Raw genomic sequence first — 14,040 nt, forward strand, 5'->3', positions numbered from 1 at the left:
CTCCTTTGTCCTGTGAAGGAGCTTCTCGGGGCGTCTCGTTCAGTAGTTCCCTGAACAGCCAGAACTTCGCTGTCCTTGTGTTCGGGGTTGTAGAATCGTAGAATAGAATCCCAGAATCCTTGGAGGAGGAAGGGAGCTTCCAAGGTCATCTGCTCGGCTCCCTGCAATGAACGGGGAGACGCGCAGCTGGAGCGGGTCGCCCAGGGCCTGATCCAGCCTTGCCTTGAAAGTCTCCAGGGACAGAGCGGCCACCGCCTCTCCAGGCAACCTTTTCCTCTCTGTAAAAGACTTTTTCCTTGTATAGCTGACACAGCTCGGTGTCACTGGCAAAGATGCCGGGGGTGCACTCAGCCCCACTGTCGATGCCACCAGCGAAGAGCGTCGGCCCCAGCACCGACCCCTGGGGACACCAGTCATCACTGATCTCCGTCTGGTCATTGAGCCGTTGGCCGCCACTCTCCGGACTCAATCCTGCAACCATTCTTCATTCAACCGTCCGCCCATCAAATCCCACGCTTTCCCACTGGGAGAGAAGGGTGCTGTGTCAAGGGCCTGACTTGAACCCAGAAAGATGGCATGGAATGGTGGAGGCGTAGAATCACTCAGGTTGGAAAAGACCTCAAAGATCATCGAGTCCAACCGTGAGCCAGCCGTGCTGCCCTAACTAACGACCCTAACCTCTAAATCACGGCCCTGAGCACCACGTCCGGACGGTTTTTAAACACACCCAGGGATGGTGACTCAACCACCTCCCTGGGGATCCCATCCCAGTGCTGCACAACCCTTTCTGTAAACCCTGATATCCAACCTAGCCTTACCTGGCACGACTTGAGGCCATTTCCCCTCGTCCTGTCGCCGGTGGGAAGAGAGGAGTCCGGCCCCCGTGGGTGGCTCTGACCCTGTGCACCGATGCGGTGACGCAATTGTGGAAGGCCAGCAGGTTGGTCAAACAGGATTTGCCCTTGGTGAAGCCACACTGGTTGTCTCGTATCACCTCCCTGCCTTCCGTGAGCAGGAGCATCGCCTCCAGGAGGATCTGCTCCATGATCTGTCCCGGCACAGAGCTTCTCGGGAGCGTCCTTTTTGTCCTTCTTACACATGGGTGTGATGTTGCCTTCTTTTCCAGTCACAAGGGACTTCACCTCGCTGCCACAATTTTTCAAATACCATTGAAAGTATCATGCAGCCTTCCAGTACCTCAAGGGAGCCTGCGAGCAGGAGGGGAGTCGACTCTTTGTGAGGGTAGATCACACCAGGACAAGGGGAAATGGTTTGAAGTTGAAGGAGGGAAGGTTTAGGGTGGATATCGGGGAATTTCTTTACCAGGACAGTGGTGAACAGCTGCCCACAGGGCTGTGGATCCCCGTCCATCCCTGGAGGTGTTCAGGGCCAGGCAGGACGGGGCCCTGGGCAGCCTGGTGTAGTATGAAACTGGGGGCCCTGCCTGTGGGGTTGGGGCTTGTCGGCCCTTCCATCCCAAGCCATTCTACGATTCTGTGATGATTCTGTGATTGAGAGTGGCGTGGTGACCACCCCGGTTAGTCGATTCCCTCAGGACTCTGGGACGCATCTCATCGAGACCCGTAGACAGTGGTGAGCAACAGGTCCAGAACTGCATCCCCCAGAGTGGGGTCATCAGTCCTTGACTCAGGGAGCCTCAATTGCCTACGTGCTGCTTTTCCAACAAGGCTGGAGGTAGAAGGCCTCATCAGCAGGTTCTAATTGGTGGCCTGTAGTGGACACCCATCACAAGATTCCCTTTGCTGCCTCCGTCTCAAGCTGTCACACATGGGCTTTGGATTTGCTCGTGACTTCCTTAGGGTCAGCTCTTCACATTCTGTTCCTATCCAGCGCAGATGGCAACAGCCCTACAACTCCTTCCTTGCCTGCAGCCCTTCTGAGCAGCCCGCAGCCCTTCTGAGCAGCCTGTAGCCATGGGTAGCCACACTCCAGTCATGGGAATCATCCCACCGGGTTTCAGCGATGACAGCTGTATCGTAGTTTTCAAGCAGCACAGCAGCTTCGTGCTCCTCCTGTTTGTTTCCCAAGCTGCACACGTTGCTGGGGAGGCACTTCAGCTGGGCAGCTGGTCTTGAAACTTCCTGAGAGGGGGACTGCTTCATTCCTTTTAGGTCTTTCCCTGGATTTCCCCCATTGCCTTCTGCTGTTGCCCCAGCAGTCACTGCCTCATCGTCACCGAGTTTTGTACGCCTCTGAAGGCAGCAGGTCCTTCACAAGTTCAAATCCCACCTGGACACGTTTCTGTGCAACCACTCTAGAGAACCTCCTTTAGCCAAAGGGCGTTGGAATAGATGAACTCCATTCCAACCAGAGTGCGTTGGTGATTCCGCCCTCTGTGATTACAGCCGCTGTGATTCTTGGAGTCAGTAATTCCTCCCCTGCCTGTGGGTTGTCACCGACCATCACACCCGGGGACAGATTTTCCCCGTGAGATGATGGTGCCTCCACCCAGGCTGAAACAATTGAAGTTGTTCTGTTTTCTTTTTGCCCCATCTCAGATTTTGTCCCATCCCTGCAGGCATTCAAGGCCAGGCTGGAGGTGGCTCAGGGCAGCCCGGGCTGCTGGTTGGTGACCCTGCACACAGCAGGGGGGGTTGAAACTGGACGGGCGTTGCGCTCCTTCGCAACCCGGCCCTTCTATGATTCTGCAAGTTGAATGTTTCATTGCCGCTGAGTGCCTGCTCACACTGGGCGCTGCTCACAGCTTGAAACAGCTGTGCGTTACAACCTGACGGCAGTGACACAGGCAGCCAAGCACGGCAGGAGGGCCAGGCATTCCAGCAGCTCTGATGTCGTTTGCAGCTCCAGGGGATTCTGGCAGAGTTGGCAGAGCCTGAAGCACCTCGGCGTGCGTCTGGGAGCTCCACGTTCTCAGCACGGAGGGAGAAGAGAAAACGTGGGGAAGACCGTCCTGCAGCCTTCCACACCTACCAGGAAGCAATCGGCAGGGGTCAAACTCCTCAGAGCTGGGCGTGCAGGGAAGATGAGAGCCGATGCGCAACGGAAGGCTTCCCATCTTTGTTTTCGAAGGGCTCCGTGACCAAAATGAACTCCTGCGCACTGCGGTGTAAGAGAGAACAGAGCTTGCTGTGAGCAGGAGGGAGGCAGAAGCTGAGACCGGCTGAGGCTTTCCCAGCGATGGGCAGGAAAGCGGTGCCTCGGTTTCAGGTGGTCAGAGCCGAATTTCGTCGCAGTGCCTGCTGTGATGCTTTGCGTCAGGGTTAGGAGAGAAAACGGCGACAGCTCAGCCATGGTCCTGGTTTTGTTTCTTCTTTCTGAGCAGTTCTGGACAGAGGAAAAGATGTTTTTCTCTCTGCTCTGCTTCTCGTACTGAGGGGAGGGGAGGGGGGAGAGGAGGGAGGGAGAGGGGGGGGGAGGGGAAGGGGGAAGGAGAGGGGAGGGGAAAAGGGGAGGGAGAAGGGGGGAGGAGGGGAGGAGAAGGGGAGGGGACGGTAGGGGGAAAGGGAGAGGGGGGAGGGAGGGGAGGAGAGGGGAGGGGAAGAGGAAAGGGGGAAGGGGAGGGGAAGGGGAAAAAAAAAACCACCAGTGGCAACGATCTATGGAGGAAAACTTATTTTACTCACTACGATACCGGAATGCGAGGTAACACAATATAATACAATCTGATTGAAATTGAGACTAATAAATGAAATAAGATAGGAGAGAGTTCCTGAGACCGAGTCAGAGCTTGGAACGCTGCTTGCACACAGCAGCTTTCCATCCGCGAGGCTTCCCCACCGCACGACACCATTTGTCTGCGAACAGGGCGCCTTTCTTGTCATTTTCTGGCAGTTCACTGTATGGTGGGGCCTCTTCAGCACGCGACACCTCTTCTCTGGTGATGTTCCACACTTTTACCTTCAGGCCAGTCCATGGTCGCCTCTAGAATCCCCGGACGGCTGAGGTTCCCCATCCCTGCTGGTCGTGCGGTCAGCGCAACCCACTCACTGCAAGTGGCTTCAGTTGCACAGGGGGTGGGGGAACCTTTCCTTTAAACACCCAGCTCAGCTCTGGCAGTCGAGGTGCCAGAAGGAGCCGCGTTTCAGTGCCGATCACTTGGGAAGCAGCCCGAACCCCCTCACGTGCGGCTGAGATCTCCTCCTCAGTTGCAGGGCAGCCCTCTTCCGACCCCCCGCGGGCTCGACTCCAGAATCCCAGGAGTCGCCTCGGGTCTCTCCTGCCACAGACTCCAAATGGACCCTTTCTCTCCAGCAGCAGCGCGGAGGATGTTCTTCGCATCCCGTCCCACCCGGACCGGCCCTCGTCAGGGGCTGACGAACACTAATAGAGACTTCATCACCCTCCTCTCCGCGTCTCTTGGTTCTCCTTGTGCCCTTCTTGATGATGGTGGCTCTGAGGAGGTCCCCTCGCCTGCATCTCCCTCTACTCCCTCCTCGCTTCTTCTTTTTTCAGTTCCAGACGTGAGGACACGTTTTCATTTCTTGCCTTCCACGGGGGCAACTGACATTCCTTCTGGTCTCTCCTGTGACCAACCAGATTTGACCTGGAGATTTCCCCCTTTGCTTGAACCTCAGCCCTGACTCAAACACTGGCTTGGTTTCTCAGGATCCCACTGGTATTCAAGAGCGAAATCCCACGGCATTGCGGGTCCCCGTGCCTCTAAGACTTTTCCTACACCTCTCCATATTCCCACCAGTCAGCACTCTCTGGTTTTGGAGATTTCTTCCCGATAACGAGAATGCAGAGGAGTAAATTCAGGGAGGTTGGCGACACGCACACAAGTGTGAGCACCAGCACGGCCACTGCCTCGGCACTGGAAAAGCAAACTGTGTGGCAAACCGAGAAGAAAGCCTGGAAACCGGTTTGAGCATCACAATGCTTGCAAAATTAACCATCCCACCTGGGAGGAGAGCCTCAAAATTCCAATCACACAGCACTGCATACAAGCACCAGGCGGTGTCTCCATCAGCGCCCTTACTTGGTCATAAACAAACACAATTCCACCACGAGAAATCGCGACATAGGCCGGTAAGTCACGACGAACACCATGGCTTTTCATCCCTTACACAGCGCTCCTCCAGCAAGGAGCTGATTGATCGATAGCTGGTGGCTGCTAAAAAGGAAAGAGAAAACAAACGAAAGGCTCTGCAGAGTTGGGCAGGTGCCCAGCCTGCAGTCCAATCTACGAAGGTCACAGCAGCAACGCTTCTGCAGTCTCTGGCTTAAAGAAATCCCTTTTTTTTTTCCCTGCTAATGGTAAAAGCTTCAGAAAGCCCGCATTCTCCACCAAACAACAGGCACGGATTTGTCTAGAGCAATCCATGCCCGTGGCGGGGCGGCAGCGGGCCTGCGGGCACCTGGACCCCAGAAATGGGGAAGGAAAAAGGGAAAGGGGGAGGAAGACGGGGCTCAAAAAAAACAAAAAAAAAAAAAAAACACAAAAAAAAACAATAGAACAGCGGCAACAATCAAAGGAGGAAAACTAAATTTTACCAACTATGACATCGGAATGCGAGATAACCCAAAATAATACAATGCAATTGCAATGGAAGCTAATAGATCAAATAAGATCAGGGAGTTTCCGAACCCAAAAGGCGACTTGGCGCTGAAGGCCCGAGGCAGAGCCACGCACAGAGGCAGAGCTCCCGGCGAGGTCACTTCCAGGCGCTGCAGCCACGTCTCAGGATCTGCAGTTCTTCTCTTTTTATACCCAGGTGTGCGGAAAGCTGCCAGCCCACAGAACCGGAGAATTAACTCATTAATTACCCGGGCTTTGCACGACGTCACGATGTGGAATGGCAACAGGAAAGACTACAAAGCCGTGACTGCAATGGATGCGATCCTCAGGCGGGGGGATAAGGAAGGGGGACGGGGTTTAATTTACCTGCAGAGCTCTCCCTCGGCCTCGGGCCACGTAAGGCTCAGCACTGCAAAAAGCCACTGGCGGTGGCCGGGCTGCGGCTCTGCGGCAGCTCTCTGCACACGCGGGCACTGCAGGCTCCCGGCTGGATGCGTGGGTCGGCCAAGAGGCAGGAGCTGCTCCGGGAGCTTCTCCCAACCCCCCATCGCTGCTACTGCTGGTCTCCCCTGTGGAGGCGCCGGTGGACGTTGAGGTGAGAACTTCTTTTGAAGCCCTTCCCGCACTCGGGGCACTTGTAGGGCCGCTCTCCCGTGTGGATGATCTGGTGGTAAATGAGGTCAGAGCTGCCCTTGAAGCTCTTCCCGCACTCGGGGCACTTAAACGGTCTCTCCTCGGTGTGGACGCGCTGGTGGTAGATGAGGTCGGAGCTGCTCTTGAAGCCCTTCCCACACTCGTTGCACTTGTAGGGCCGCTCTCCCGTGTGGCTGCGCCGGTGGGAGGTGAGGGCAGAGCTGCTCTTGAAGGCCTTCCCGCACTCGGAGCACCCAAAGGGCCGCTCTCCCGTGTGGCTGCGCTTGTGGTACGTGAGCTCGGAGCTGCTCTTGAAGCCTGTCCCGCACTCGGGGCACTTGAAGGGCCGCTCGCCGGTGTGGATGCGCCGGTGGATGACGAGGGCAGAACTGCTGGCGAAGCTCTGCAGGCACTGAGGACAGCGGTTGGGTCCCCCTCCCGCGTGAACGCCCTGGTGCTCGGCCAGACGGGAGCTGCTTTTGAAGCTCTTCCTGCACTCGTTGCACTTGTAGGGCCGCTCTCCCGTGTGGATGTGCTGGTGGTGGTAGAGGCCGGAGCTGCTCGTGAAGCCCTTCCCGCACTCCTGGCACTTGTAGGGCCGCTCTCCCGCGTGGGCGAGCAGGTGGGAGCTGAGCATGGAGCTGCACCTAAAGCTGCGTGGGCACTGGGGGCAGCTGAACGGCGTCTCTCCCGTGTGGATGCGCCGGTGGTAGGCGAGGGCAGAGCTGCTCGTGAAGCCCTTCCCGCACTGATGGCAGCGAAACGCTTTTTCTCCTGTGTGGCTGAAGCGGTGGCGGTAGAGGTGGGAACTGCACATGAAGCCCTGCCCGCACTCGGGGCACTTGTAGGGCCGCTCTCCCGTGTGGACGCGCCGGTGGCAGATGAGAGCAGAGCTGCTCTTGAAGCCCTTCCCGCACTCCTTGCACTTGTAGGGCCGCTCTCCCGTGTGGATGCGCCGGTGGCAGGGGAGCTCAGAGCTGCTTTTGAAGCCCTTCCCGCACTCGGGGCACTTGAAGGGCCGCTCTCCCGTGTGGATGCGCCGGTGGCGGATGAGGCCAGATTTGCTTTTGAAGCTCCGCGGGCACTGAGGACAGCAGTACGGCCTCTCTGCCGTGTGGATGCCCCGGTGGACGTCCAGATCAGAGCTGCTGTCGCCGCCTCCCCTGCGCCGCTCACAAGGGCTCTGCCGTCCCTCCTGGCACGCCGCCTCGCTCCTCTCCTCTCCGCGCTGCTTCGGAGCCGCGCTCAAGTCCAAGGGGTTCCTCGCTCCCTTTCCCGGACGGTTCCCCGGCGGCTTCTTGAAGCGCTCTCCTCGCTCCGGGCCGCCTCGCGCATCCCTTCTGCTTCCCCCCGCCGACGCGCAGACGCTCCGCCTTTCGGACGCACCGCTCTTCCGCACGCCCTCCTCCGGCGCCGCGATCCCATCTCCTGCTGGGCGGCACAGGAAAGCAGGGATGGCGCACAGGTGGCTCCGGGCGGCCCCCCCCCTCTCCCCCTCCGCACCCCACCTGGGCTGAGCTCCGCTGCCACCTCCTCCGGGCTGCGCGCGTCTGGGACCCAGGGCTCCTCCCCTCCTTCCAGCAGGGCGATCACCGCGGGCTTGGGGACGGGAAGCGGAGCTGAATCGACACGAGGAGCGGAGCTGAGAGCGCCGCCACCATTGCAGCACAGCCGCCCGTCCGCCGGCTCCCTTCGGGGCCCCTTCCCTCCCCGCCGCCGCACCGCAGGTGGGGCCCGAATGGCGGCGGCCAACGCGGGCCGCCTTTCGTTGGCGCCCAGCGAGCCTCCGCACAGCTCCAAAAGCGCCGCAGGGACGCTTCTCAGGCGTTCCCTTCCGGACAGCACAGGAAGTTCCGCACCAATGTGCACAAGAACTTCATCACGGTGAGGTGACGGAGCACTGGAACAGGCTGCCCAGGGGGTTGTGCGGTCTCCTTCTCTGAGATATTCAATTCTCGCCTGGACGCCTACCTGTGCGACCTGGTGTGGGGAAACTGTTTTGGCAGGGGGTTGGTCTCGATGATCTCTAGAGCTCCCTTCCAATCCCTACAATTCTGTGATTCTGGGATTCTGTGTCCTACGCCCTGCGTGCAGAGGCTCCTTCCGCACAGCCCACCGAAGGAGCAGCAGCAGCAAAGCCCTCACCCAGCGAGGCCACGCACTGGTACGTCTCCAGCATCACGGCCCGGTACAGCGCTCGCTGCGCAGGGTCCAGCAGCGCCCACTCCTCCCTGCTGAAATACACGGCTACCTCTGCAAAGCTCACGGGCTCCTGCAAGGAAAATCCTCCCTGGTGGGAACAGCCGGGGCCGGGGGAGCGGCTCAGCCAGGAGAGAAACTCCAGGCCTGGCCGCGGCTCCGTCCCGGCGCACAGACGCCGGATGGGGGCACCTCCCCATCCCCCACCCCCACCCCCTCCTCCTCCCCTGCATTCGCATCCCTCGCCCCCTCCCAGCCGCTCCCCAGGCTCCCACCTCAGACGGATGCGCTGCAGCCATTTCTTGCCCTCCTGCGGGCTGCGCTGATCGCAGGTGAAAGGCGGAGGTGCGGCTGCAGCCTGCGGGGACACAGAAACGGCAGGAGAGCCTTTCACCTGCCCCGCACCTCTCCCTCCTGCCACAGACCCCCCTTCCAAGCCCTGCTTTTCCCCCTCTCTCCCCCAGCCCATCTCGACCGACGCGGGGCTTCGCTGCCCCCGCTCCACGCAAACCGCAGCAGCGCCTCCCAGCTCCTCCGTTTCCCTCCCACCTCCACCCCGGCCGCTTCCAGCGCTCACAGCGGGACGCCGCTTTCCCACATCTCCGTACAGCGGGACGTTCTCGCTTCCGACGCGTCCCGCCCCGCCCCCGACGAACGCACGGCTTCACGGCGCCGCTTCGCCATTCCCTCCCCCGCCTCTTCCTCTCTCCCGGCGCTCCGCGACCGCGGGGGAGGGGACGGGACGGGACGGGGGGGAGCCGGGCGAAGCGGGGGAAATGAGGGAGGGAGGGAGCGAAAGCCGGGCGCCGGACGCCTTACTCGGATCGGATGCCGGACTCCGGACGCCTCACTCGGATGCCGGACGCCGGACGCTCGGGGATCGCAGCGCCGCCCGGACGAGCGGAAAGGGAAACGACGGCAGCGTCCCGGCATCCGCCGAGCGCCGCGGCTCCTTCGGAACGGAAAGGCGGAGTCCTCCGGGGGATGGAGTCGTTCTGTCTGCCGAGACGGCGCCGCCTGCCGGCACTGCGCGGAACTGCGGCCGTAACGCTTTCGCTGCCGGCGGTACGGCGAGCAGCGCGCAGAGCAGAGCAGCCAGCAGCCAAGCGCGGCACTCGTGCGCCCCCTTCTGCCGCTGCTGGGAAGGCGAGTCTCGGCACGGCAGAGGGAGGAACATCAGGGAGTCCTGTGTTTTTCCGTGCATCTTCCTGAGGAGCCGCAGGCTTCTGCAGGGGGCGCAGAAGGACAGAGAAATGGAGCCCTTGGGCTGTGCCTCTGCTGCTCAGCTGGGCTGGGCTCCTGGGACGCAGGGAGCTGCTGGTACACGAGCAGCTCCTGTGCGCAGTGCAGCAGGGCTGGGGAAATGCCTGCAGCTGACAGCGAGGAGGAAGAAGGGAGAGATACGTGATGCGCTGCATAGAGAATAGAAGGCTGAGAGTTCGCTTGGAGGAGCGATGCTCACAGACCTTAGCACAGTAAGTCTCTGGCCGGCTGGGCAATGTGTGTGAGCACCCTGGATGAAATTTCTAGACCGGGGCCATTCCAGAGAAGGTGAGACCAGATACCTGGGAGGTATCTGAAAGGACAAAGAGCAAAGGAAGAGGAAAATCTGGAGAGCAGTGGGAAGGGCTCACGTCCAGATTGCCAGCTGAGAACTGGCCCTTAGCCACGGTCACTTACTCAGGAGAGCTGAAAACACCTGCAGGGTGAGGGAGATCAAATGCAGAGGTGAGACCAAGCAGGGGTAGCAGTGCCTGTGTCCCAGCACCCGAATGCATTTGTGTCCTCTGGAAAACAGTGACACCATAAATCCCCAGTAAGGAGAGAAACTGGGCCCCAAAGCATTTTAGAAACTGAGAGGTGTGTTGGCACATTTTCTTTGATTTGGGTCTTTCTCTTCAATTCTTTGTTCCAGTCTTATTACATAACATCTTTCACACCTACAGCCTCAAAAGAAAGAAAGAAACAAAAACAACAAAAAAAGCATCTATTTTGACTTGCATACGGCCAGGTACCCCCAGACTGCCTGTACAGATGAGCCCTGATGTCCCTCAATCTCTGCACTGGATGATTCATACTAGGTTATGATAACTCTCTCTTTTTAAATCTTTCCTTTGATGGTGATCACCACAGGACTTTCCATGCCCCCTAAACATCTGCTCTCTTCCCATCAGCAATAGACCGTGAGCTCATAGGATCACAAGGAAATGCAGGCTGGAAGGGAACTCAGGGAATGTGTGCAGTCCGACCTGTCAGAAGCTGGGCCAGAACAGCGTGTTCAAGGCCGGTCCCTGTTGGACTTTGGAAACCTCCATGGGTGCAGAGAGTAGAGTTTGTTGGGTGACCTATCCCAGCTCACTTTTTGCACAGTTTGACAGAGGCCAAAGGGAAATGGTTATACACTGACAGAGAAAGTTAGATTAGACGTTAGGAGGAAATTTCCAATGTTCTTAACGTCAGGCTAAGAGGCAATGGAACAGATTGCCCAGAGAAGTTGTGGATGCCCCATGTTCCAGGCAAGGTCCCATGGAGCCCTGGACAGCCTGATTTCCTGGCTGACAACTCTGACAACAACACGGGGGTTGGAACTTGATGGGCTTTGAGGTCCCTACCAATCCGAGCTATTCAATTCCATCACTCGTGTGGTTCCTTTCAAACCAGGATTCCCTGCATCCTGTTTGCTTGAGCATTCCCCATCGCTTCCTCTTCCACCACAGGTATGATGGAAATATACAAATAATTATCGAGGACGGTTTCTCTGATAAAGCAGATTCTATTTGCAATTGCAACGTCGGGCCTCCTGCAAGCAGGAGAGCACCCAGAAAACAGCGCTACGTCTTTATCCCCTGTTGCCCGACGCTGATCTCTTTCTGCCCTGGTTCCTCACTGGCTGAGCACTGCAGCTTCACACTCTCGCTTCTCTAAACACACAAACACTGGACAAACACAGATCTCTGCTGGCTAAGCGTCAACTTCTAATTAATTAATTAACTTCTGACCCCCACTCCACACTTGGTTATTGTTTCTGGATGTCTGCTTGTCCTCCCTTGCATAGAGATAAGCTCGGAAGGAGGACAGAGGGGAGTACCTTGGTGCCTGCCTGTCACATCCCAGCCTTCTCATATACAGTATTTCTATACTGAGATCAACTACTTCGAAGGATAACTGACAGAACACAAATACATTCATGTCAGGGAGGGTCCGAGGGCAGTGCAGATGTCTGGGTGGAGCAAGGGGGGTGTTTGGGTGTGGAAAGAGGCAGCGGTGGGAGAAAGAGGGGTGTTGGGGTGAGGAAGGAGGGGTGTTTTGGGGGACAGAGGCAGCGGTGGGAGAAAGAGGGGGTATGGGGGTGGAAAGAGGGGGGTATGGGGGTGGAAAGAGGGGTGTTTTGGTGGAGAAAGAGGGGAGTTTGGGTGTAGAAAGAGGGGAGTTTGGGTGTGGAAAGAGGGGAGTTTGGGTGTAGAAAGAGGGGAGTTTGGGTGTAGAAAGAGGGGAGTTTGGGTGTACATAGAGGGCGGTTTGGGTGTAGAAAGAGGGGAGTTTGGGTGTAGAAAGAGGGGAGTTTGGGTGTAGAAAGAGGGGAGTTTGGGTGTAGAAAGAGGGGAGTTTGGGTGTAGAAAGAGGGGAGTTTGGGTGTAGAAAGAGGCAGTGGTGGGAGAAAGAAGGAGGGGTGTTTTGGGGGACAGAGGCAGCGGTGGGAGAAAGAGGGGTGTTTTGTGGTGGAAAGAGGGGGGTATTGGGGTGGAAAGAGGGGGTTATGGGGGTGGAAAGAGGCAGCGGTGGGTGAAAGAGGGGTGTTTGGGGGGACATAGAGGCAGCGGTGGGAGAGAGAGGGGAGTTTGGGTGTGGAGAGAGGGGAGTTTGGGTGTGGAGAGAGGGGAGTTGGTGTGGGTTTGGGGAGAGGGGAGTTTGGGTGTGGAGAGGGGAGTTTGGGTGTGGAGAAGAGGGGAGTTTGGGTGTGGAGAGAGGGGAGTTTGGGTGTGGAAAGAGGGGAGTTTGGGTGGGAGAGAGGGGAGTTTGGGGGTGGAGAGAGGGGAGTTTGGGTGTGGAGAGAGGGGAGTTTGGGTGGAGAGAGGGGAGTTTGGGTGTGGAGAGGGGAGTTTGGGTGTGGAGAGAGGGGGTTGGGTGTGGAGAGAGGGGAGTTTGGGTGTGGAGAGAGGGGAGTTTGGGTGTGGAGAGAGGGGAGTTTGTGTGAAGAGGAGTTGGGTGTGGAGAGAGGGGAGTTTGGGTGTGGAGAGAGGGGAGTTTGGGTGTGGAGAGAGGGGAGTTTGGGTGTGGAGAGAGGGGAGTTTGGGTGTGGAGAGAGGGGTTTGGGTGGAGAGAGGCAAGAAGAGGGTGTTTGGGTGCAGAAAGAGGGGTGTTTGGGTGCAGAAAAAAGCAGCGGTGGGAGAAAGAGGAGTCTTTTCTTGTAAAGACAGGTATCGGTGGGAGAAAAACTGTTATTTTCGCGTGAAAACAGGTATCTGTGGGAGAAAGAGGGGTATTTTCCTGTAAAAACCTAGGTATCTGTGGGAGAAAAAGGGGTATTTTCCTGTAAAACTAGGTATTGGCGGGAGAAAAAGGGGTATTTTTGTGTAAGAACTGGTATTTGGGGGACGAAAAGGGTATTTTCTTGTAAAAACAGGTATCGTTGGGAGAAAAAAAAGGGGTATTTTTGGTTAAAAACAGGTATTGGTGGGAGAAAACAAAGGGTTGTTTTCGTGTAAAAACCGGTATTTCTGGTTGAAAAAGGGGTATTTTCATGTAAAAACAGGTATCGGTGGGAGAAAAAGGGGTATTTTTGTCTAAAATCCATGTATTTGTGGGAGAAAATGGGGTATTTTCGTGAAAAAAACAGCTATTTCTGGTTGATAATGCTAAAATTTTGTAGTGAAATTGGTATTTTTGGTTGTAAATGTCTTCTGTTTTTGAAAAAGCGGGTATTCCTGCAAGGTAACATCATAATTATGGGAGAAAACTGGTCTGTCTGTGATAGTAAGTCATAGTTTTGCTGTGAAAGCTGTATGTGTGGGGAAAAAATCATTTTTGGGGGAGGACAGTATCATATTTTCTTGTAAGAATTGGTTTTTCTGGGTTAAATTGTTCTATATTTGTTGTGAAATCTGCTCTACAGTGTCTGAAACCCCCACGCCTTATTTTGAACTGGTGAAGTTGGACAGAACAGATTATAATAACAAAAAGAGAATAGAAATAAAGCTTACCTGCATCCTGGGCTCAGTCACCAAACTGCAGCAGAGCGGATCTCCAGCAGAGCTCCTTCCCCACTGCAGCCAGCCCTTAAATGGCCCAGCAGGGTGCAGCCAGGCTCCGCCCCTTCCTGCAGCACAGGTGAGTTGCCTGCAGCTGTGCTCATTGCTGACTCACCGCTGCCTCAGGTGATCCATCAGAGCTTCAGGCCATGACTCAGCAGTTTTCATACAGTCACTAATTGGCATCAGGGACAGACTGGGATTAAAATATGCGGGCTATCGCAGGTCCTCCAGCTATAAACCTGCCTTGGCAGACATCCATGTTATTCATTTTCTTTGCCCTATGGCTGTACCGGCACTTTAAGGGCCGGCCTGAAGCTGTGATGGAGCACCTGGGGAGGGGTGCGGCCCTGCAGCACAGCTGGGGGCAATTTGGCCGTGGGTGGGGCTGAGCCAGGCTCCACCCCTCCCTGATCCCATTTAAGGGCTGGGAAGGGCAGGGGCAGCATCTGAGCCTGG

The 14,040-nt window shown here is 56.9% G+C and overlaps 1 protein-coding gene across 5 annotated transcripts; it reads right to left on the reverse strand.

The window, feature by feature from the left end:
• Window positions 1–3,579: 3,579 nt before the first annotated feature.
• On the reverse strand, window positions 3,580–9,321 carry LOC104916961 (uncharacterized). Of its 5 annotated transcripts, none has more exons than XR_014880821.1 (6): window positions 9,152–9,321; window positions 8,608–8,690; window positions 8,279–8,405; window positions 7,642–7,752; window positions 5,867–7,564; window positions 3,580–5,095 (listed from the first exon to the last, which is right to left on the reverse strand). XR_014880821.1 is itself a non-coding variant. In XM_085215441.1 (5 exons), the coding sequence occupies exons 2-5, from the start codon at window positions 8,629–8,631 to the stop codon at window positions 6,054–6,056; spliced, it is 1,773 nt and encodes a 590-aa protein (XP_085071567.1). In that variant the 5' UTR covers window positions 8,632–8,690; window positions 9,152–9,321; the 3' UTR covers window positions 3,580–6,053. The 5 variants fall into 5 exon arrangements, 3 of the variants coding, with proteins under 3 accessions (XP_085071567.1, XP_085071569.1, XP_085071570.1); XR_014880820.1 differs by having other exon boundaries at window positions 3,580–5,708; XM_085215441.1 differs by having other exon boundaries at window positions 3,580–7,564.
• Between the last annotated feature and the right edge of the window lie 4,719 nt (window positions 9,322–14,040).

The sequence above is a fragment of the Meleagris gallopavo genome, unplaced genomic scaffold (assembly GCF_905368555.1).
Source record: "Meleagris gallopavo unplaced genomic scaffold, MGAL_WU_HG_1.1 scaffold_37, whole genome shotgun sequence".
Taxonomy (NCBI): domain Eukaryota; kingdom Metazoa; phylum Chordata; class Aves; order Galliformes; family Phasianidae; genus Meleagris; species Meleagris gallopavo.